Source organism: Siniperca chuatsi, linkage group LG4, assembly GCF_020085105.1.
Source record: "Siniperca chuatsi isolate FFG_IHB_CAS linkage group LG4, ASM2008510v1, whole genome shotgun sequence".
Lineage (NCBI taxonomy): Eukaryota > Metazoa > Chordata > Actinopteri > Centrarchiformes > Sinipercidae > Siniperca > Siniperca chuatsi.
The window spans coordinates 10,086,437-10,112,154 of NC_058045.1; the positions used below are offsets into that span (position 1 = coordinate 10,086,437).

The window sequence follows — 25,718 nt, forward strand, 5'->3', positions numbered from 1 at the left end:
CGTTGTAAAAGACTCATTGCAAGTTATCGCAAACGCTTAATTTGTTAGCAGTAACACCCTTGCAGTTGTTACTGCTAAGGGTGGCACAACCAGTTATTAGGTTTAGGGGGCAATCACTTTTTCACTCAGGGCCATGTAGGTTTGGATTTTGTTTTCCCTTAATAATAACAACCTTCATTTAAAACTGCATTTTGTGTTTACTTGTGTTATCTTTGACTAATATTTCAATTTGTTTGATGATCTGAAACATTTAAGTGTGACAAACATGCAAAAAAATAAGAAATCAGGAAGGGGGCAAACACTTTTGCACACCACTGTATGTCAGTGTTGTCTTCAGGGCTGTAGCTTTCACACCAAGGTCATGTCCTCCTTCTCCATTGATTATGGGAATTTGGGGGATTTAATGACCTGAGGAGGACTGATTCTATTATTTCTTAGTCTCACTATTTTTACATTTTAATTTTTTCATGCACAAAATATAATAAAATGTATCCACCAGAAATGTATTCCTGGCAGTGTGGAAAAGGCTTTGAAACAGCGGTTTGACCATCATGTACGTAGATACAATTGAAAGAAAATATAGTTGAACACTATACCACTAGTTGATAAGGCTTAGAAGTTGTAACTTTATTGATGGTAAATAAAAAGTTTACTAATGCTTTATAGATAAGTCATAACTATTACTGAGGACACCTTTTGCGTTGCCAGGTTGTGAAAAATCCCTTTGACTGGTTTGACTGTTTCACTTCATTTTTGGAAACGGGCTGCTGACAATCTGGACCAAAATCCATTTATTAACACTTATAGCTGCATACTTCATGATTAAAACCCTTTACTACTTATTTATTATTTACATTTATACCTGGAATATTTAGAAAGTGAGAAACTCTTGAACATTTATTAATGGATTACCAACATTTATAACTGTAAATAATACCAAATAGATATAATAAACACCAGCCAATATGATTTTTAACAACCTTGCAACCCAAACTGATTTATAAAGCATGAGCAAATGATTTATTTACCATTATCAAAGCCATACAACTTTTAAATCCTGTATAAAAGGTGTCTTATTAGAAAGTGGTGCCTTTGAACACTAAATAAATAACCCGACAAGTCTTAATTTATAGAGCTACGTTAAGGCCGCTCTCGATTAGATGTTGACGTATTTTAGTGAATTTTCCTACGCCACCTCTTTCCAAGCCTCACTGTAACACAGGTGAAAGCCGGTGCAAACGTCACGTGACCGCGGGGAGCCAATATCCAGATGAGTTTTAGGTCTTTCCAGGTGCAGTTGAGCAACCAGAAGGCTGACGTCTGCGTAGTCACCTCTACGGCGCTACACAATAACTAAACTGTAATAAACTAACACGTTGTCTTTTAGGAAGTGATGTAGGTTTACAAAACGATTTTCACTCGGTTCAATTCTCACCTGAGGACGGAGGAAGCGGAAGACTGCGGCTCATGGCTGTGATTTTAGTCGCTTTCATATTGGTGTGCTTTGTTGAATGGAACAAGACTTTTCTCGCAGTCGGTAAGGATGTAACAAAACTTTACTAATAAAACGTTATGTACTTGATTTTACTCAGATATGATAGGTTTGCACCTTATTTGGGAACTCCATTGTTAAATTCACAGAATTAGTTGATAGCTGTAGGATTCACCTTATTATTTTTTGGGTATATTTGTCCATTTAAAACTATTAGTCACAGTCAGATTTACGGCATGCTGGATGGGTAAATACCAGGTCAATGCACATGTGGTCATTGTGTACAGGGTCACAGTATCTGTCACGCAGTCACATGCTGTTGCCTGGCAACATGAGGACAAGACCCGAACTTCGGACCCGGATGTGTGTCCCTCTCAAATAAAACAAAGGGAAGTCAAAGAGGAACCAGAGAGGGCAGTTGTGTGGCTTATTTTTGGTTTTGGTCGTAGTCACGATGAGCGCATGCGCCGTATATGTTGACGAACAGGTCCAGGCAGAAAAGGCCAGTTCTCATTAGTTAAGTTGTCTTCGATGCATTTTAAAGCTGTCCCGGCAGAGGTTAAATTAGAATAGGTCTCCGTCTGCATTGAACATGTCCTCAAACAGAAAAGAAGAGTCAGTGTTTTTGTAATTTTTTTTTATCTAAGTCAGCAAAACACCACTTTGCTCAGAGTCTGCCAGGGTGAAAGAGTAAACAAGTTCACTTTCATGCACCATTAGACACTTACTCTTTGCCAAAAGCTACACTAAAGCTGAACAGTCTTCTGAAGCCCCACAGAGTGTATGCAAACTGTTTCCAAAGTGGTTCCTCAAAAAACAAAGCTGATTTTAATATGACTTGGCTATGACATGACTGACACATTTATTACAGTTTACAATTATGTCATTATTAAAATCTAGGCAAGGTCATGGCAAGTTGGTTTTATTGCCAAATCAATCCCTGTCCTCATGTTACCTTACATAAAAAACGATTCCAATGATTTCCACGCAGTGAGGTATAGAGATTTTTAATTTGGCAAGAAGAGAGCCCTGGTATGGCATTGGTACTCCCGTGTCCTTGAGTGGAGGGATCAGAATCGTTTTTTAGACAGAAGAAGTTGGATTCTGTTGCATCTCTAATGTAAAGATGAGTGTGTAAACTCCCTCCGTCTCTATTTGTAGCTCAGACTTGTGTGGATGAGAGCAGGTTTAAGGAGCAGGTGCTCTACGTGGGGCAGCAGGGGCCTCCATATCGGCTGAACTGCCCTCTGGAGCTTGTTCAGACCCAGAGCTCCCCGCAGCTCAAGCTTACCTGGCAGAAGGACTGTGAGCAGCTCCTCGCCCAGGAAGGGAAGACCTACCTGGAGTTTAGCAGCCTCAGCTTGAAAGACCAAGGGAATTACACCTGTGTGCAACAAGGCAACAGCACAGCCTCATTCACTGTGCGTCTCATAGTTAAAGGTAAGTATTATTTCCATAAGTGTTGTGAAGTCATCTCAAACCTGATACTGTAATTGTGTGGCTCTCGCTGTAAGCTATTATTTGTCCCTGCAGTAAACTTAGAGTTTGTATGGGGGGTTGAAGGGGGTGGTTGAACGGATTGGCTACGCCTGCAAGGAGGCATTTTGTTTCAGCGTGCCGTCCAGCAGCAGTGCGCTCCCAGGCTGTACCTGGCAGCGCACATGAAGGCCTCTGTTGTCTGGAGCTCCTGCAGTGAACACAGATAACAGTGGTATGGCTTTACACAGAGTCCCAGTGCTCCAAAGCGCCAGAATTTAAACCTAATGAGGGTCTGACCAGCCTCTGGAGGAATGTGGGATCCACTGTGAAACTGAACTGCACTGCTCTCCTCCTCTGGGACCCAAGAGAGGAGCAATGTGACACCACGCTGCAGTGGAGTAAAGATGGCCAACCCCTCACCAATCACACACTTCACAAGCAGAATACCTCCTCATGGTGATTTGAAGCTTTTAAAATACCAGTTTTCCATTAATAATCAAGTGGAAGTATTTGAGAGTGCAAGAAAGATCAAGTTTTCTGTCGTACTTATCAGGTCTCCTGTTGTCGGCCAGCTGATGGTAAACAGTCTGCTGGTGATCACACTGAGAGAGCTGGACGATTTTGGGCTCTACAGCTGCACAGTGAGGAACATTTCCTCTGACTTCAGCCTACAGAATTCAAGTAAGACAACTAAAGATACCAACCTATAATATGCTGGGTCTCCTATAGTCTGTCCTGCATCTTTTGTTATATTTCTAAAAAGATAGCCCACATAAAATTAAAAAAGAGACACAAGCACACAAATGTAACAACGTAGATTGGAGAAAACCGTGAAAGGCAAGACTCCATAAATAAAGAGGAGCACCAGTTATGCCAAGTATCTACATCAAAAATCATATGAAAGTATATTGTAGACGTGATCGGTGTATATCAAAACTATTACAAGGAAGTCAGCCAGCTCCACACGCTGTGTTAACTGTCTAGGGATTTTACAACTTTAAAATAGATACATACCTCCTTTATTACATACAGCATTTCAACTGTGATACTGTTTATGCCACACACACTGATACATCCAGTCTGTATAATGTTACAGTGTCTTGGCAGGGAGCCTGGCCCAGCATGTAATATGTCAGCACCAGATAATCCTTGTGATTCACAACATGAATTGATTCTGATTAATGTTACTTCTCCCTGAATTAACTGTGCATTGAAAATGTGTACAGTTTGCTATTCTCTTCATTTTTGTAGTTGCAAGGACCCAGATGTACAGACACACTCTACTGACAGAATCCGTATTGTGTATAAAGTATTGGTTGATTATTTTATGCTTCTTTTTCTTTCTTTCTTTTCTCTGTGTGTGCACAGACGGCCCCAGCCACACAGCTGCTGTTATTGCAGCCATCATCCTCCTCCTCTTCCTCACTGTAGCTGCTGTTGTGTACTCCAGGTGTCACCTGAACATCAAACTCTGGTACAGGAACTCCTACGGAGAATATGAACTCAGTGGTGAGGCTTCTTTTGAAGTGATATGAGGTTGCTATACTCGTGTATAAGACTGTAGTATTAACATTGCTGGTATGTGTCTCCATGTCTTCAGATGGCAAATTATATGATGCCTATGTTTCCTATGTGAACAATGATCATGACAGGAAGTTTGTCAACTTTATTCTCAAACCTCACCTGGAGAATAAAAATGCGTACAAGGTGCTCCTCAATGACAATGATATCCTACCTGGCTCAGGTAAGCTTTCTGTGTGTAGTATTAAAGGGAACGCGGGATATATTGAATCCATTGTTTATGCAGTTTTTGTTGTTTTTTTACAATCCAGGATTTTCAGATTCTGCTGTCACAATTATTACCTGTTATTCTGAGGCCTGTTTTGCCCAATTTGAAACATGCAAGCTGCAATTTGCAAGATGACATCATTTTCTCTCATGTTAATTTTGAGTTGTTTCATAAATCAAAACAAATGCCATACTTGAGACTTCACGAGAATGTAAGAGGCCCGTTGGATTTGCAATCTACAATTTGCAAGCAACAATCACTTGTGTGACGTGACGTATAAGCAGTGCTCGCAAATCCTTTTTGTGAAACAGGCCCCTGGGTAACAAATTTTAATGTAAAGCTGCTAATTTTTTAACAATGCATAACAATATGAAGTGTCTCCAGAACCTTCTGCAGAGCTGCTAATGAACATGAGTCGCTCTCGGCGTCTGATCGTGTTGCTCTCTTATGCTTACCTTGAGCAGGACTGGTGCTCCAATAACTTCAGGTCAGACTCACACAGACGAATTTAATGTAGAAACAACACTGTTCAAACAGCACTTTATATATTTATAAAACTGAGTAAAACTACTGTGCCATCATTACAACATACCACTTGAGGTCAGTGTTGCTGCTGTATAGTGCAGTGTCCTATCACAACTCATGACTGAAGCTGTGTGTGTTTTCAGACAGGGCCTTCTGCACATATTGGAGATATGTCAGCGGCCCATCTTCATCATGTTGGAGGGTCAGTCCAAACGCATGAGGCCTGAGATCAAGCAGCAGCTCACTGAGCACCAGCACCGCATCACCATACTCACCTGGAGGCACAACTCTGTGGTAAGATCCACAGTAATAACCTACCAGTGCTCTCATGATAAAGCAAAAGCTTTCTGAGCAAACTTATAATAATGTAATTTTAAACACCATTATGTTTCTGTTTCGACAAAAAACAAAGGTAAATTGGATTTCAGCCAACTCACATGGAAAGAGTATATTATTATGTAAATACATATATACATATGTGCAAAGTATCTATAATGTTTTATAGTGTCTGCGCTCTGTCTGCCCTCTATTATAGTGAAATAATCATGTGAATAGACTGTGTCTTACACAACATTTGTTTCTGCTTTAAATTTTAAGTACTTTTCTAAAACAAATATTTATGACTAAATAAGCAACAATCATAGTTTAAGTTCAGGAAAAAAACATCCTGAGATATTATTTTTTATTTGTAGGCGGTTTAACATGCAAAAACTCAACTGATCTGTTTCCTTATAACTGCGGGTGTGGTTTGATCAGATTTGTTTGACTGGAAAGTGTGACTATTATCACATTTTGATTCAAATGTTGCTAAATCCTGATTGGTGCACTAAAGTATGTGACAACACCTTTCTCCAACCGAACCCAGTTCAGTGCAAACCACTGAGAGGAGCTCAAAAAAACCAGCACAGGCAGAAATCTGTGAAAAAACCAACAACAAATTATGCAATTATAGATATTTCTGAGTGTAGAAATGTGTTTCAATGTAATTAAATAAATATACATATAAATTAAAATTAGAAATGTACAGTATATATATATATATTATGATACATGCAAGGCTTCTACAGTTCAGTTCAGTTTGACTCGTGGTGCGAGCGTGGTGTAATGTGTCGTGGTGTCCACAGACTCCCTCCTCAGTCTTCTGGAAGGAGCTGGCCTTAGCGATGCCTCGCAAAGTCGTCTTCCACAGGGAGTCTGCAGGCGACCCTCAGACTGTGCTACAAGATGACAAGGACCCCATGCTGACCCTCGACGCCGACTACCTGGACTGCCGCTCGGACACTGACCCTGCTGGAGATCTGGGTAAGAACCGTCACAGGACTAGAAAAGTCCTCAAGTAATAATGTTAGGTTCACTCTTCACAGAAAGATGCATATGCAAAAAGTTTTGCATAAATGCAAGGTGACTGTTCGTATTTGAAAATTTGAAATCCAATACCTAGACAACATACAAGGCACATATGCTCATGTTTAACAACCATCTGGTACTGACTCTGATCCAGAGATGTAAATGCTTGTCAACTGTTTGGTATTTCTTGTACATTGTCACATGAGAATTAAAATATAAAGAGTTCTAGCCTATATGCAAGTCTCAACCTGCTAAAGACTCTGTTCCCTTTTTCAACACACAGTGTGCAGTTGAATCCTATTGTACTTGACCCAGTTTGAATCAATAAACACGGACTCAACTACAGTTAATCATTAACTTCAATACTAGGACATCATATCAGATGATGAGCTTGCACATATTTTCTATACCAGCTTGTCTGTGATGTTTTATATCAAGACATACCAAGCAGACATGAGCTCAGCATTTGCTTACTTGCAGAGAGTAACATCACTCTTATATGATTGTCCATACTGTAATTTCATTATGTTGGTCTATTCTGTACACTCGTCTATTACGTGTCTTTCCGTCCTCTGTTGCTCTTCCTGAGGTTTCTTCCATTTTTTCTCCGTTAAAAGGTTTTTTTTGGGGTAGTTTCTGGGATATATAAATAAAACTGACTTGACTTATATTCTTCACTTAAATATGAAGCTACAGCCAGTTAGCTTAACTTAGCACACAGACTAAAAACAGGTGAGGTGCTGGTAGACAGCTAGCCTGCCTCTTTAGACAGAGGCAGGCTAGCTGTTTCCCCCTGTTTCCAGTCTTTATGCTAAGCTATGATAACCGGCTGTCGGCTGTAGCTTCATAATTGACAGACAGATATGAGAGTGGTATCAATCTTTTCATCTAACTTTCGGCAAGAAATCATATAAGCATATCATAAAATGTCGAACTACTCCTTTAATCCCTCTTTGTACTACAGCAGTGAAAAATATAATGCATTTGCATTGATTTGGAATACATTTCTCACCTTTTGTCTTTCTGTTGCAGGGCTTCGCATCCCTGTGTACAAGGCTCTGGCCTGTAAAGCTCCTGTCCTCCCCGCTGCTCCCATCACTGTGGCTGAGCCCAAACCCTCGGACATTGACGTGTCCGACCTGGGATCACGCAACTATGGAGCCCGCTCAGACTTCTACTGCCTGGTCACTGAGGAGGACATTTGATCCACATTCCCCTCACTTATCTCCCCTGATTTATAAAAATGAACAACTACATGGAGATCCTCATTAGCATTGCTCTTTATTTATCCATGTCAATATGGTAAATATGTTTTTGTTTCTTTTCTGTATAGCGTGTTGTTAAACAAAGTGTTACCCTTTTCTATATCCACTTACCAAAGACTTATTTTGAATGTTTTTGTATTTTTTACTGTTGGGTTAAATATTTTATGAGACACTGTAGAATGAATTATCTGAAATATTTGTGTCAATCAGGGAAAGAAGTAACTTACTGTATATAGGGACATGATCATAACTGATCATTTCACAGCCAAGATCTCTCATTGAGTCCCCAGCAGAGGGCAGAGTAATGTCAGATAAGATGAAGGAATTCTGCAAACAGCAGTTTGTCTTAACTTGACAGCTGACAGTATACAGATGGTTTGGAAAGACAGAGAAAATACATGTAAAAAAGTCCTAAAGTCAGATTTGAACCCAGAACACTGGTATCTGTCCACACACTGGTCAACTGGTGACGCAAATGACTGAAGAACTCACAGTTCTTCACAGTTCTGCAGTGGGGGTGATGTAAACTGACTCAAAACATGGCGGTCACGCTAATAAAGCAGTTTGACAAAATACCTGGCTATTTCTCTCTGTAAGGGCTCTGATCTCTGTCCTCATGGAGTAATGATCACCTACAGTGAAATAAGAGCCTAAATAAAAGGTGCAGCAGGGAAGGTCTGGTATTGTTCCTGTCTGAGCAGGAGCAAATATGTAAACAGGGTGTGGCCGACATTTTACCGTGCTAGTGTCAGTCTGTTGCGGTCACAGCAAACGCTGCAGTGCGCACGCACACACACACACACACGAGAAATGCTTACAAAATAACATTTCACTTCCAAATCTGTCACTTTATTAGCTGAAAAATATCCAGATGATACATATGCCTGCATTCAACACAAAAGCAAATATTAAAACAGTCACAGAAACACAAGGTCACCATTTATACCACAGAGCAGTAAGAGTTACAATTCAGAGATTTTGAACTAAACCTTTTTTATGAATACTTACAAGTTAAACAAATAGAATTAAACTATTATACTTGCCAAAATAGGTTTCAATGGGGTCATTTATGAACACATAAAAAGACCCCCAATACTAAACAAATATTGCCTTTGTTCTGAAAACAAAGTAAGGACTTTCCCCCCATACTCACACCATTTATTAAAATAGAAAAACAGCAGTTAGAATAGCATGTTAAAGAAAAATAAACAGACATAATGGTACTCTTATGAGTTCTGTTTGACAAAGCGATTAAAAATGTCACACATCAACATTTTGTATGACAAGACTGAGATTTCCCAAGCTTAAAAAGCACCTAACTAAATACAAAACTTTGGAGCCACAATCATCCCCAGATTTCTGAATCAAATTTAGTAATATAAAAATTTCAGCAATCCTGTGGTTTGCATTCAATTATAACTATGTATCGAAAAACTACAAATACAAAATACAAAGCTACAGTATAATAAACATTTGATTTCTGTGTAAAAGAGAAAGCAATATCTACAAACATGCCATGTCACTGCCACATTTGTATGCAAGATAAGGCACAAGGGTCCACCAATATTGTCCATCAACAGTCGTGAACTGTTTTCAAAATGGCAGAAACACAAACAGCTGCAAAACAAGTTGCTCTGACAAAAAAAAAAATAAATCCCTGATTCCACACTAAAACATACAGTGTTCAAACAAAACGGTTAAAGGTGCACACATTAGTCCATCAATAATCCACTGTACTGGATCCACATTTCAGGTCCTGATGTCCATCGAGTTTTAAAAATACACAGGAAGTCCTTTTTCATCGAGTAGATCCTCCATCACTTGTGTGTTCATGTTTTTAATCACAAAGGCAGTTAAAAACTGAACCCAAGGTATCTTTGAATAGTATAAAGAGTTTATTTACTCCGGCATATCTGAAAAGATTTGCTCTAAAGGGGGCTGGTAGAGTGCAGGACTGATCACTGTTGTAGAAGTGAACTACGTTAGATCGTCATATCTGCAAAATCTGGTCTTGTAAACCCTTTCTGTAACACAAAGAAACAAGATGGTATTATGACATTTGTTTGGACATGAAACACAGCAAAAGTATTGTGTATAATTTATTTAAGTTCTTATTTTAATATTAATTATACTGCACACCAGTGAGGTGTTGACCTGGAGTGACCTCTGAGCTCCATTTCATAGTTACGCAATTCTGTGTTTAAAAAGCTTAATTTTTGCGTATGTACATATTTTTCGTAACATGGTGGTGCAGGTATCTGAGTATTCAATGTACAACTGTATGTAAAACAAGCATTAGCACATGTATTCTGTTCTGTTGGGACTTGTTCATTAGGAAATAAACTGAACACCGCACCCTTGGGAGGGGCAAGTCGTAATCTGCGAAAGGCAGTAAACCTACCTGGTCCTGCCCAAGACATGGATGCAAAGGACTGTGTGTGTGTGTGTGTGTGTGTGTGTGTGTGTGAATGTCATCAGTCACACACACACACACACACACACACACACTCAAAGTGTTTTGTGATGAACTGGGGGCACTGCCAATAGAAAATGTATTTTATGTCTTTATACTGAATTAATTATGATGTGAAGTTGAAAGATGACAGAAAAAAGTACTGAAGCTTTCAGACAAAAATTGAGGGCAGTTGTTTTCTGAGAAAAATGTGTCTGAGAATATTTTTAAGTCCCTTAGTAAGATATCCTGTAGTGCAGTATAGTCATACATTAGTTGTGACATTTTTATTCATCATGTGTTTTTATAACAGTGCTATCTGTGCTTTCACAAAGTTTTCAACATACTTATTCATGTTTAAAACCCTATACTATGTGATTCGATGATTAGATAATACACAATTATAATTAACTTTAAAGATTCATAAGTTGAGAGATTTAGCAGAATACAGAATGCTGAAACTCACAATAGACAATTATATAAAAAAAATTTCAATACTGTTGCAGTATCCTTGATATATTCTTGATTTTTTTCTCCTCAGTTTTTTTTTTGGCTACTTTAACATCAATCAGGTAGAGCTCCTTTTTAGTCATTTCTACATTCTCTTACCGATTTGTATGTTTTGTGCAGTTTCTTGTACTGGAACATGTTGCTGAGAACTGTGGCTGCTGCTTTGGCTGCTTTCATCTTCGCAGTGCTAGAAAAAAAAAAAAAAAAGATTCATCCAAGGTTAACACTTGGTACAAATAACCTTGTGTGCAAAGATAGGCTGCAATATTTTGTGTAACATTCAACATCAAATGTCATGCAAATGTGCAAATGTTTGTATCAGGGCTCATGTAAGTACACATATAACTAGCACAGTATGTTTCACCACTTTGCAAGCCACTTTACCTGCTGTCATGCGAGTTCTTGATGCCGACCAGTTTTGCCAGGCCATCAAAGAAGGCGATGTCTCTGGCAGCTATAGAGCTGCCGGTCACCAAGTTATTGAGAATACCACAGATGTTGACCACCACCTCGCTGGAGGGCTCCTTCTGGTTTCCATCAACAGGCAGCTTGGTCACCAGGTTGTTCACCACCTTTGTGGCTGGATAAACCAACAAGTATCGTTAGGATGATATGTTTACAACACACACAATTTTCTGCCAATTCAAACAGTATGGTTGTTTCACGTGAGAGATGCTCTCTCGCTGGTGTGAAGGGTGATCTTTGTGCACCGATTTATGTGTGTAGGATTTAGCGACATTTGAATCAAGATCGAATGACAGTTGTTTGATTATGTTTATGTTGTCAGGTCACTCTCACTCAATCCTGATGAAACAGACAAGCTGAGTTTCTGAGTGTTAAATTCTTATTAAATAATACCTAACAGTGTTGTTTCCAAATTGAAACTTTGACTGTTGCACTTTTGGTAAGACGATTGATTGATTCCACTCAGGCTTGATTGGTTATTCTTTGTGTCTTGGAAGTTTGAATTTCATCTTAAACTTTTGTGTCTGAATTTAACCAATCCAGTTTCAGCAACCAGATTACTGATACTGGAGTCTGTCTCAAATGTGATCAAACAAACACATTTTACTGAATGGGTTACAGGTATAACAGATTAACAGGTAATTCAGAGGCTATAAATTATTTATACCTAACAAGCATAAAAAAAAAGAAGAAAAACTGACCCATGTCATTTTTATCCCTGGCATGACGGGACAGATTTCGGAGGAAGCCTGTGAGAGAACGCAACTCCAAGTCATTGCTGGTACGCAGAAGGTCCAGCATCACTGGCAGCATGCGCTCCTGCTCCAGAGCCACACGGCTCAGCACTGAAGCCCACTGCAGGACAAAGAGAGAGAGACAATTCAAATATGGGACCAACTTAGATTGTTGCATTTGAATGCTTTTCCAGGAGAACTCATGAATGGGCTGCTTACCCTCTTGTCTCCAGCTGTGATGTTCTGCAGCGCTCCAGCAGCTGCTTCACGGGTGGTGGAATTGATCTCACACTGATGCAGCACACGGTTGTACACCCCCACTATCTGTGGGTGCCACAGCCACTCCACACTCTTTGGCACTCGAGCAACCTCGGTGAAAGTGGAGAGATCCTGGTTTTGGCTCTGTCAGGGGAAGGAAGACACAAGAAGACAGTGTTGAGATGGATGGTCTGGTCCATGCAGACAAAATGCTGATGGGTAAATCTCACATGTGTGTACATTTTTTGCTTTCTTGCTCTGAGGTGTAAAGCAACCAATGGCGTCACCCCTTCCTGAGTCCTGAGCTCTGGTTGGTCCTTCTAGGCGCATCAGAGCAGATGGAGGCATCTCACTGTAGAGCTGGTAGGAGAGGTTCCTCAAGACACACACTGCATTTTCCACCCCCTAAGAATACACACACACACACACACACACACAAATTAATACACAAGACTTTGGTTGAACAGCATCTTAAATCCAGCTCTATCTCTCCTTGTCTCACCTTGTCTTCTGCCTTGTTATCGTCAAAGGAGGCCTTGATGTAGCCCACCAAAGAGTCCACCAGTCCGTGCGTTTCTCTCATCTGCTGACGGGTCTTCTCGTTCACAGAGCTCAGATTCCTGAGCACACAGAGCGAGTGAGAGGTCAGGGAGCTATTTCAGGTCAAATTCAGTCAGGAATCATGCAAGTCATTACTTTGGCCAGATGGTGGGAATAGAGAGGAATGTGGTAGTGTTTTCACTCCTGGCACTGTGCTGTGAAATTAATCACATGATAAATATCATGCAGGGAGTATTGCAAATATTCCCCAAATGGTAATTAATTTGGCAAGGGTGCACGTAAACAGAGCAGAACCAAAGCAACTGGAGGCTGCAGCGACGCAGGATTTTGCAAACAACAATGAAAAGTGATGGGTGTGGTAAAAGCTCCAGTAGCTGTCAGCTGACACATGAGTTGGAGTGTTCTGCCCAGAACAAGTTCCCAAAATGCAAATGTGGTCATGAGAGAAAAAGCTATGCTGCAACCACAGAGAGAAGACAGATAAGTGAGGTGCACCTGAGGCATCCTGTGGTGTTGTAGAAGATTTCTGCCTCAGAGGGGGACTGCTGGATGCCTTCAGAGTTTCCGTCGCCTGACAGAGGGATGAGGATCCTCTCAGTCAGCTCAGGAAGTGTCTCCCTGGCCAGTTTCTCCTTCAGGTTGTCTTTGGATGAAAGGTTCCACAAGATACCTGCACATATACACAACAGGGGAGTAGTGTCAGCAAAACTGACATTTATGACTCATTTTGCATAATGCTGTAGCTTCTTTAATGTTTCATTTCTTAACCTTGAGGTCAGGACTTTTGGACATTTTTAACTTCAGTCTTGGAGATGTTTTACAGTCAGCTCAGTTTAAAGACATATTTCAGCATTTTGGGAAATACGCTTATTCGCTTTTTTGCCAAGAGTTAGATCAATACTGCTCTCATGTCTGTCTGTTCAGTATGAAGCTACAACCAGCAGCTTGTTAGCTTATCTTAGCATAAGGACAAGGGGGAAACAGCTAGCCAGGCTCTGTCCAAAGGTAACAAAAACTCTACCAGCACTTCTAAAGTTTACTAATTAACACGTTATTCCTTGTTAGTTTAATCAGTACAAGAGGCTACAGTATTTACCAAATTATTTCTTGGCTAGGTGCAGTGACATCCTGGAGTTTTAAAGGTGCTGGGAGGCGGATTTAGTACTGCTGGACAGAGCCAGGCTAACCGTTTCCCCCTGTTTCCAGTCTTTGTGCTAAGCTAAGCTAAGCTAAGCTAACTGGCTGCTTGCTGTAGTATACAGACATGAAAGTGGTATCAATCTTCTCATCTAACTCTCAGCATGAAAGCAAGTAAGTGTTGAACTATTCCTTTAAGGATTCAATTGTCATACATGAGTTGAAACTATTCCAAAACACATATGAATGCTTTTCAAAACCTATAAGAGAAATTCAAAAAGGTAGTGAAGCTAAAACATTAGTTTGCACTACATATGTGGGTAAGATAAGACCTCTTTGTCACATTCTGGCAAACTAACCAGAAAAGGGTGCACAAGTACAGTTGCTCTGTTATTTATCACTTTCCCAATGTTTGTTACTGAACATGTGACACCGACTGAGTTTATTAGTGATCCAGCAGACATAAATCAAGCTGTCATGGCTCAAAGGGAGCGGCAGATATACTGTTGGGCTGCAAGCCCAGACAACTCCCATTCACTCCCTCTTCACACACCCTATAGAAAAGACTGCAGCTCCACCTCCTACTCTTTATGTAGTCAGACACACTACATGCCTTGCAAATCTCTACACTATAGAGTTGTAGTTGCAACATCCATTTTCTTAATTTTCAGTTAATTTTACGAGAGTATGACTGCCAGTTCCAAGACAACAGATAATTGTGAATTTGCAGATTTGCAGATTAATTTAAAAGAACGTGTGAGTCATGAGTCAACTGTAAACAAAACTTATTTAGACTTGAACACTGCAAGGCCAACAGACATGAATGTTGCTGTGTTTCTGTTGGTGTAAGGAAAAGACTGGTTCAAGCAACGTTTTTAATCAGCAATTGATTATGGTGATATTTTATATATGCATGCAAATTCATCTTCTTTGAAAATGTTAGATTCTGTGTACCATGTGGTGTTACAATTTCTCTGATTCTGGTTTCCGCACACATCATTGCAGTTTGTATGAGAAAGTCCTTATACAACCATAGAATGGAGCACTGGTACATTTTTCTTTATAAAGGCCATTTTACATGAACTGCCTCCTTATTTATGTTCTCTACTGATTCTAAAAACTATCAGTAGTTGTAACCTTCGGTCATGTGGGTCTTTGGTGCAAGTGCTTTTAATGTTTTTGCACTCCATCTTGGTGTGAGCTACAGAGAACTAAACTAAACTTAAACCTTAAACTAAATTACTTTATTAGCATGGAAGATTATAAACACAGGATTAAGGACTACTTGATCACAGAATGCACATTCCCTGTTACTGTGTGAAATTGTTATGCTGTTTGTTGTAACTCTTTACTGTTTTGTTTTAACTCTTCTGTTGTTTGTTTGTTTTTTGTGAAACTTTTTATGCTGCTGTCTTGCCCAGGACTTCCTTGTAAAAGAGATTCTGAATCTAAAAATGGGAATATTCCTGGTAAAATAAAGGTTAAAAACAAAGCAAAAACACTCTACTGAAATAATAACATTTCTCACATCTCTTTAAAAAATGTACTAATTCAAACTATGGTTTAGTTACAGTAAATGCTCGTAATCTGTGGATTCTTGTGAAAGTGTCTAGTTTCAGCTTGCCACCATCCTCCTATTTGTTTGCTGTGGAATGATATCAACTGCAAAGGCTACTGTTGGCTCAAAGAATATCAAAAGACGCCACTGCCAAGTTCATGTTGCATCAAAATATTGTGACTAACTAGTTTGCATTCATTTCTCCTTGAGGTAAAAGTCCAAAGTAAGCAGTCTGAGATCAACTCTCCTTGTTGTGTCATGTTTTTTATGTTAATGACTGAAATCAGGATTTTCCTACCAGTGATGTTTTTGCGGAGCTCATCATCGGGCTCCCTAAGTGCCTCGACCAGCTGTGGGATGCCGCCCTCCTCGATCAGGGCCACCTTGTTGTCCATATTCTCATAGATGAGGTTACGTGCGGCACCAGTGGCATAACGCTGCACTTCCTGGTTGTCGGAGTTGAACAGCTTCACCAGCTCACCAATGCCCTTCAAGTGACGCACCTAAAGACGGGGTGACAAGAAAAAAAAGTTCTGCTTAGGATTTGTGCATTTCTTCTTTAATGTTTTGGTTTTCTCCTATGATTAGGTGATTCACGTTTTTTCCATTAGCTTAGAAACTAAAGAAATAAACAGAGTTCTGGACTATGGATTAAAGCCCCTCTTTTATGTGATTATAACTTCAAGTTTCTATCTGTAGAAAAATGGTCTCATTGCAGTCTCATCCCATTCATCTGTGTGCCCAGGTTGCATCAGCGTGCATTGCTGTCAGCCTCAGTATCCTTTTTTTATACCACTACTAGGAGTTTTTCAAATACTGACATAGGGGCTTTAAAGGAATAGTTAAACATTTTGGGAAATACACTTATTCCTTTCATTAACGAGAGTTAGATGAGAAGATTCAACATCACTCTCCTGTATGGAAAATATTTCTGAGGTGCCGGGATGATTTTGTTACCAATGGACAGAGCCAAGCTAGCTGTTTCCCCCTGTCTCCAGGCTTTATATTAAGCTAAGCTAACCATCTGCTGTCTGTAACTTCTTATTTAACGTTAAGTTTAGTTCCCAAAATGTCAACCTATTCCCTTTAATATAAAATCATCTGTATCTCTTTTCAGAAAACTCATTTAAAGACAGACTCTAAACCAGCTCACAATCTAACTGATCGACTGAGCCGTCATAAAAGTGTGTCACATAAGATAAGTTAGATATGATAGAGTTTAATCTCTTTTCTACGTCTGCCATTCAACACCTATATAGGGCAGAGTCCAGATACGTTTACAGCAATGACAAAAATTGAGCAACATGTGAAACAACTGGAGTTACAGAATCTGTAGCTACTTCATGTCACCATAAATGGAGAAACATCCATCAATGGACGCCTATACTTGAAGGAAAACAATTTTCATGTCTGAGTTTCTCAGTAAGGGATTACAGAGAGGAAAGACCCAGAAGAATTCTAACCACAAGTTTAAACAGTCAAGTACCTCAATTTTGGCGTCGTTGTCATTGTAACACTCATGTTGAATGTAGGCGGCACCCAGGACCTGCAGTTCAGGGTCGGGCTCTCTCAGATGTTGCACTGCTGTGGGCATGTCCAAGGATGTGATCCTGCCGAAGGAGCAAATTAACAAATTCAACCAAAGAATCTAAAACATTTAATTATGTCATTACCCTGTTTTTGTGTATGGTAGCACAAAATATGTCTTTTGGATGTTTGAATGAAAAGCAACAGAGTAGCCACAATAATTATTCAAAGATGATTTGTTTCTTGTCTGCAAAATTCAGCTTGTTGAATTTCTTCCAAAATCACACAGTGGTCTGCAAACCACATGCTGTGGGATGTGTGAAATGCGAGGCTTGAAACTGAGCTGCCACACCCAAAACCAGTCCTGCCACTATGCAGCCATGTCCCAATCCACAGTTTGCATCACACACACTCCCTCACTAAAACCTCCTGACACATGAAAGTTGTGACGCCATCATACTGGTGTATAAAATTCACTGACAGTCATAAAAGGTCAAGTAAATGACTCCACCAGAATGACTAGAGCTGTTATCGCTGTCATTGAGAATTATAACCCAATTGAAGGATAAGGCAGGCCTTGTTCTGTATTTTTGTAAGACAGTGCACATGGGATTGAATCAAAATAAAACCACAGTGCACATGCTCATCGTAATAGAGGGACACAAAAGTGTGGCTCATTGACGTGTTTTTAGTAGTTTTTATACAATGGAGGCACACAAGATTGGCTCAGAAGATTAAGCTACTGTATATCAGGCTTTGCCTACAAAGACAATATGTATTAGTAGGATAAGTTCATTGTTGGTTTTTGTCTTTTCTTTGAATTTGTTGACAATAGGAAAGTTATAGAATATCACCAGACTTATACTTTACTTTCCTCATATCAGTCAACATCAACGTGTACTCAGGTTGGTTCTTGAGGTTGATGAAATCTAACCAGTCAAATGTGAACAGAGACCTTTTTGCATGTATAGCCTACCATTAAACACTGAAGATCTGTCAGTAATAGTATGAGAATGAGAAACATCAATGTGAGCAGAAATAATGGGCGACTTTGTTAGTCATGTGAGCTTCTCACCCGCTGAGGTTGCCCATGCTGGCTCCCATGTCCATCTGCCCACCGTAGATGTCCATGCCCCTGCCAACACTATGCATGCTTTTGATTGACATGGCACGGGACAGGGTGCCCGGACGCTGCATTAATATGGTCCCCTGGGAACCAGTGGACATTCCGGATGCGATGAACCCTGTGTCCACTCTGTCCCCCCCTCCACCATAGATGCTCCCACCTGAGGACGTCTGGTGCTGCAGGGTCCCAGACATGGAGCCCATGCTCATCCGGTTTCGGTTTGTAATCCTGCTGATGGTCCGGTGGGCTGGGCCTTTGTAGGAATGTTGCTGGATGATCTCCGCCTCTCCTCCTGTCATTCCTCCACCATGAGAAAGAGTGCTACTAAGAGATCGGCGTATGTTTGCCGGAAAGGTCATGGCGCCTCCTCCTTGCCTCACCTGGTTGGTGTAGCCGTTGATTGCACTCTGAGTGTACTGGCGGTTGAAGGTGGTGTCCCGGTCAGAGATCAAGCTGCAAGCATCGCTGCTATCAACTATCCAGGGATTCACCTGCGCTGTGTGCTGCCGCACTGCGTGCATGGAGAAAGTCTCTGGGTCCATTCTGCTCTGGGACCTGGTATTCCCTTGGTAGCCGCCCATTCGCATGTCTTCTCGGTAAAAACTGCCACCACTAGTAACACTACCACCACCACCACCACCACCACCAACCCCTCCACCCCCGACACTGATCCTGTGGAACTGGGCTATGTCTGGACCAGCAGACTGGCAGCTGAAGCCCGACCTCTGGGATACCCGTGGACCCTGAGGATGAAGAGAGGATCAACTGTTACAATCAAATGTGTAACCAGAGTTACTCATTATGTTCTAGTGAACTGTATGTGTGGGTGAATTTGTTGTGAGTCACTGAACATTGACAAAATCTGATCACAGGGATGTGACTATCATTCAGGAAACAAAAGGTCATGCCCTAAGAATTTTTTGTCATATTAATTTCCATTTCTCATACAAAACATACAATCAATTTAGGAGAGGTCAGCTTTACTATTAACTCAAATATAAAATTCAAATTCAGGTCTCTCTTAAGCTCAGAGCTCAAACATCTGTGGCGCAAAGCCAGCATCTTCCTGTTGAATCACTAAAATGGAGGAATCTTGAGGGTGGATTTGAAAACCCTGAGCTGATTTCATAACAGCCTACTGTGAAATACCACACCTGCTGTGTCCTGGGCGACCCACTGTGACACCAGCAGAGGGTCAGTGATGGTGTATGTTTTTTTTTTTACAGTTAAATGACACATTACATGATCGGCTGAATATTTCCATGATATGTGTGAATACATGCTGAAACAGTGAGATAATCCTGCAGTGCTTACCATTGTTTTGGAGCCTGAGTACATGTAGGATGATTTAGAGCTGAAACTTGGGTTATAGGTCTGATACTTGATTGTAGAAGAACCACTGTAGTCTGGAAGGAAGCAGAGCGACAGAGTAACAAATAAGTACCACATATAATCACACTGATATCAGTGATCAACTGTAATAAAATTAAGCTTTACTGAAAGACTAAAAACTGGTTCCACCTTTTCTTTGATACAGTATAATCAAAACAATTAATTAAAAACATACAGTGAACTGTATGTAATTGCATTGCCCTGTCCCGACAGATAGATTGAGATACAGTACTTATCGCTTACAAGTACAAGCACTTCTAAGTATATATTATAAATGCCATTCAGCTAAAAAGTTACTTAACTAATCAGCACTTTATGGTGATTTTATGACAGAGTGTATGCATTTATTCTGTAAGCTGTAATATCAAATACAGTGCAAATATATTTTCACTTATTTATTGCAAGCAGGGCGTTCACACGTCTTTATTCTAAAAGTAGACTCAGCTTGACTCAGCTGCTGACTATGTGTCTAGAATGACTAGGTCAAAAGTAGACGGAAAATGTAAAACGGACAATTTTTAAGTTGTTGTGAGGTCACCTTTCACAATGGAAAATGTAGGGACTTTTTTTATTTATCATTTTAAATTCCAGTACCTTAGCCAAGAGAAGAACTTAGAGTCTTAAACATAAACATGTTTTTTGTTGCGTCAACTGATCATTGAGCTCTGCCACATATATAAATAATATAGCATCAAGTCAACCCTGACCTTTGCTGGTGTTACTGCATGTAACAATACAATCACTGAAACAATGAAAATGTAATCCTGTTTACTTTCACAAGCTCATGTTTCCAAATTTAAACATACATTTCTTTGGGTTGTTGTTATTTAATTCATTGTTGCTCATATAAATTCATTTGAAGTAAAATTTTAAAGTTTAAAAAAAAAAAAAGGATAAAAGAAAATAAGCAAAATTATCAAGAAGATGTAACAAATGGCACAGTGAAGGTAGTTTTAATCACAGCATGACGAGATGTCTACCCTCTTTAATTTACAACAATGAGCACTGGCACCATTTATGGCAGGAAAAAATGTGGTGGTAAAATTGCTATAGCCTAATAAATTCCATAGCAGGTGTCCCATTGCACTGACGCTTGGATTGCACACAGTCTGTAACAGCAGGACCTGACCAGTCATCAGGTCTGACGTCTCTGGTTACCCTTCACTTGGAGAACAGTTCACATCTGACACACAAAGACACAGTAATGCAAACTAACAATAAAAAAGACTAACAGCCTACAGCCATGCTAGCAGCTCTGTAAGGCTGTACTTTAAGCTAAATGCTAACATGTCTTAGTTTAGTATGTTAGCAGGTATTTGGTCATAAAACAAAGTATTTGACTAAATAAAATTTTGAACCGATGATGGCACTTGATGAAAAGTTAAGGGATCACCAAAGTTCTTATAAATCATCCTGAGGTGGACATAAATGTCTACAGTTCACAAAAGAACAAAAATGTCAACAACCAAACAACAATCAAAGTGCTCGATGCAAAGTGCTGCACAAAGAAGACAAAGAGTTGATTGATTTTATAGTTCTTGTTTTTTTAAGAAAAGATGATGAAGAAAAATGCCTTCATGGTGGCAATAGAGGACAAGTTTGGGGATCACCAAAGTCAGTAAGATTCACCCTCTGGGATCCATGAACATCTATACAAACATTTCCTAGCCATCCATTCAATAGTTGTTGAGATATTTCAGTCTGGATCAAAGAAGCCACACCGCTAGCATGGCTAAAAAGGTAACCGGCAGTCAGTGTTCTTGCTCCTTCAAAGCACCTTGAATGTTCTGACACGAGGCTCGAGCCAATGATCAATATTAGATCCAGGCCACACTGATCATGATTCAAAACTAACTAATTTCTTTGCCCTGAGGGAGCCCAAACACTTAATGACGCCATACTGCAACCCAGTATGGCATTGAAGTCCCAACTAAAATAATAAAATAATTTGAGGAAACATTATTAAAAACCAAAGAAAGATTTGCGACTATATGTTGAGCCTGAACAGTTGTAGCTCTTACACTTCCCATGTCAGTAGAGGGGAGGGGGTGAACTGCCTTCATGCTTCATTTCTATAGAGCTCACACACACACCAAACCAGTTGGTACAGTGGAGAACGAGTGATACATCCCTTGACGCAGCCCAAGCCCAACCCTGGCAACGCCCAGCACACCTTTACATGTTGTCTTTTGAAAAATCAAATGTGGTCATAAAGCCAAGGACTTCACACATACACTCTTTTTTTTTCAGCTCTCACTTTCTGCAGAGACTTGTCCACCTGTGAGCACCAATTAGTCATTGCCCTAAATGCACTGCAGTTGTTGCAGCATTTACTGTAGATCCAGAGGAGGCGGCGTTCCTCACAGAATCCTGTGGGTGTTTTCCACATGTGTGGACACTCATGCATTCATAATGAGCTTCTCCAAAGCCACAAACCACTGAAATGACAGCCTTCCCTGTTAAGAATTCTTCTCTCCCTTTTGTACAGGTTTCAAAAGGGGGTGGATATGACATGAAAACATTTTATGGCTATTCTTTCCTCCCGGCAAATCCCAGGCCAAAGGACACGCGATAAGGAGATAACAGTGTAAACAAATCGCTCAGCCTAGTTTTTCATCAATTTGGCCATGTTTGACCAAAGGGTTTGACAAGTATAATGGAGGCAGAAACTGACAGTGACCCATTTAGCATTTATGTCCCTCTGCATACCAGCCATTACAAATGGCACGGACAGTATTGTTGGCGCCTGAAACTAGAAGAATGAGAAAATGATTCTTCTTCTGGCACCACACAGCCCAGAATTTAGAGGTCATATAAACAAGAACTCCTGCTCTGTCTGCTCCCTGTAGTTTGGGGGAAAACAGTGAATTATGGGACGCGAAGGAATGTCGTTGTGAATCAAGCAGCAGAGAGCAGGTGCACAAGTTTTAGTCACCAGATTTCATAAACAACACAAGACAAGACTGTGTAGCTCTACATTTGACACTAATTCAGCTCTTTACCTGCGTCATATCATTAAATGTGTCGTAACAATCGAGTAAACTAATTCCCAACTCTCCTGGAAACCTTTCATTTCCCCTGTGGGAGTCTCAAGACTGCTTACGTAACAATCCCACCTTGACTGACTTTGTCTGTGTGCCAACACGGCTCAGACAGACACCTTTGACAATCTTGTTCTCGGTCTTTGAACAGGCAACACAGCAGCTGGTTCTCACAGCGCTGTCATCTCCCAGGTATCTCTTGAAACCTCACCTCTTAAAGCTGAGGCAGACCTGAAACCAAATCCCACAGAGGGAGGCTTTCAATGTAGTCTGCTATCAGGGAACTTCATGAATGCAGCGCTTGTTTGGGCCTGTTATACATTAACCCTTTCTCTTGTGCAGCTACACGACAGTAAAATCGCTGCTGCTTGAGGCTACAGCTCAAGTTCATCTGCTATGAACCTGCAAAGCAGCTGAATGGCAGATTCCCTGATGAGAAATAAGTCCACAGGAATGCAGCAGGGACAGGCATGCACAAAAACACCACACACACACACACACACACACACACCAGGCAACTCATGCTCTTGCACTTGAAAGTAAAAGCTACTCCACTGATCTGAGTCACTTCAGGGAATTATGAATTGGGTTCCAGTAAAATAATAATAAGTAAATAAAAGAGAAAGTAACCTCTAGAGCTGCAACCATTAGTCAAATAATCAATTAGTCGATCAACAGAAAACTAATTGTCCACTCTTCTGAATTTGAATGAATCATTTAAGTAATTAAACAAAAATGGCACAATCGCTGGTTCCCGCCTCTTAAATGTGAATATTTTCTGGTTTTCATCTGACAAAACAAGATATTTGGAGACATCACCAGGGGCTCTGGAAACTTGTGATGGGCATTTTCTGCTATTTGTTGACATTCTATGAACCCATCGATTAATCAATTAATGGAGAAAATAATCAGTAGATTCATCAAAAATGAAAATACTCCTCAGTAACCTCCATGTTCACAATTTATGAATATGCTTGTGTGGTGTGATTCAAACAGGGAAGACGGACCTTGGAGGGATTTTAATTTTTGAAAATATAAACAGGGGCATAACAGTTTTGCGATATGGGATGTCCAGTATTTGATGCTTAATATATCAGTTTTGGAGTAAGGCCATAGGAAACACGACTGACTGCTCAGATAAGAGCGTCGATGCCCCGTCTATAGCACAGATGGTCTATTGTTAGAATATAAACTCTGCACTATAGTCAGACAATGCCACCTGTACCTGTGTGGTGACTTTGACTTTTACAAGTCCCTCAAGTGGGCACTTCACACGGAAATACTGTCTTGGAGCAGAACATAAAGCCGATGTAGATCCTTATGAAAGTGAGTTGAGAGACTTGTCGATGTTTACCTGACATGGCGGAGTGTGAGGCTGATCCATTCTGACGCGGAAGTGTGGACTTCTCCGCCAGTCTCATCTGGACCTGCTGCTGGACGCGCCGCGCTCTGGACACCTCGTCCGACACGGAGCTCCCGTTCCCGAGCTGGATGTCAGACGGGAGCCCGTAGGTGGTGACCGAGGTGTTGGGCTGTAAAGCGGACAAAAACACGCTCTCTGAGGCCAAGGCACTCATGGTGAAAATTTAAAAAGCGAGACGCAAGTAGGGCGTCTGAACAAAACACAACACTGGTGTTTGCGCAGCTGAAAGTGTGTGGAGAGCTCCGGGAGGCGCACAGAGCGAGCGGGGCTGCACATCAGCAGGAGGTGGAGCCTCACTGAGCCGAGACACTCAGGTGCTCTTCCTCTGCTTCTTCTTCTTCTGCTTCTTCTTCTTTTTTGCGGTTTTACGGCAGTTGGCACCCTTAACGTTGCATTACCGTCTCCTTCTGGAAATAGTTTATAGTTTCCTCAAAGTCCACTTTTATTTTAAAGCCGTGTAATTAGTCCAGTAGCTCTCATGCAACCCATGAAACCAAATAGCCATTATCTGCCCTCCACACTATCTCCACACTCTAGCATGCTTTCTACACTTGCCTGTACTTGCCCTCTTTTTTGACTCACAGGTGAGCTGGTCTTCTTTTAGATAGGAATCACACAGTGTGAGTCAGATTTCTGTCAGCTATTTATGATGAATTCTCCAGCAGAGCGTAGTATCTCATAACTGGATTACGAAATGTTTGTGAGCTTTTATTTTATTGGAAAAGACCTGTAAGTGGCATAAATCTATCTCTGAATATTTTCTCTCACTATTAAGTTTTTTTAAAATTCCTGTTTTTTGTTCCCTGCATAACCTGAATTTATTTTTAACAGACGACCTGAAGACAGTGGTGGGATGTAACTAGGTGCATTTACTCAAGTACTGTACTTAAGTACAATTTTGAGAATTGTACTTTACTTGAGTGTTTCCATGTCATGCTACTTTATACTTATACAATTAAAAATATATAATTTTATTATATTATATTATCCCACTGTATCTATTTAAGTAACATTTTCAATGCAGGACTTTTTCTAGTGATGGATTATTGTTATATTGCAGTTTTGCTACTTTGACTTAAGTAAAGGATCTGAATACTTCGTCCACCGTTGCTTGAAGATTATGTGGATGTTATCTGAAACGTTTACAAAAGGAATTGTTTTTTATACTTCTTCAGATGTACCGTGTTTGAGATCACTGTAGAGAGAGATATTTAAGGTTTTTGTCTGTCGGCCACTCTGAGTCCAGACTGCTTCAGTGGAAACCCATTTGAGGCAAATTTGTGTTTGTAGTATGGGGTAATTAATAAAATTGACTTGAGTAAAAGAACGTCAAGGATAATATCAAGATATATATTTATTTTTTTCCATTTATTCACAGGTAGTGTCACTGAGCAATGCTTTCTTATTCAGGAACGCCCTAATGACAGTTACATATTCACACCTGGAAGCTGTCCAGTACAACCATAGTCTGGGCAGCTCCACTGGAGCAGGTGGGGTTAAGCGCCTTGCTCAAGGCACCTCAGCGATGGTAATGAGGGAGGTGCAAGCTCTCCTTCACTTTCCCCACCTAGATTTATCCTGCCGGTTCAGGGTATTGAACCTGAGATATTTGATAGGGCAGAAAAATATTTGTTCAA

The 25,718-nt window shown here is 40.4% G+C and overlaps 2 protein-coding genes across 2 annotated transcripts; one reads left to right on the forward strand and one right to left on the reverse strand.

Moving 5' to 3' along the window:
* The first annotated feature begins 1,273 nt into the window (after positions 1-1,273).
* sigirr (single immunoglobulin and toll-interleukin 1 receptor (TIR) domain) lies at positions 1,274-8,470 on the forward strand. Its single transcript, XM_044194443.1, has 10 exons — positions 1,274-1,537; positions 2,654-2,932; positions 3,220-3,427; positions 3,525-3,652; positions 4,340-4,480; positions 4,572-4,715; positions 5,145-5,247; positions 5,429-5,579; positions 6,410-6,587; positions 7,665-8,470. The coding sequence occupies exons 1-10, from the start codon at positions 1,468-1,470 to the stop codon at positions 7,835-7,837; spliced, it is 1,575 nt and encodes a 524-aa protein (XP_044050378.1). The 5' UTR covers positions 1,274-1,467; the 3' UTR covers positions 7,838-8,470.
* A 254-nt stretch (positions 8,471-8,724) lies between these two features.
* On the reverse strand, positions 8,725-24,603 carry pkp3a (plakophilin 3a). Its single transcript, XM_044194417.1, has 13 exons — positions 24,013-24,603; positions 19,540-19,631; positions 18,175-18,968; positions 17,059-17,182; positions 15,871-16,075; positions 13,373-13,547; positions 12,819-12,936; positions 12,557-12,721; positions 12,278-12,460; positions 12,026-12,179; positions 11,244-11,439; positions 10,959-11,046; positions 8,725-9,921 (listed from the first exon to the last, which is right to left on the reverse strand). Exons 1-13 carry the CDS (start codon positions 24,233-24,235, stop codon positions 9,880-9,882), a joined length of 2,559 nt encoding a protein of 852 aa, XP_044050352.1. The 5' UTR covers positions 24,236-24,603; the 3' UTR covers positions 8,725-9,879.
* Between the last annotated feature and the right edge of the window lie 1,115 nt (positions 24,604-25,718).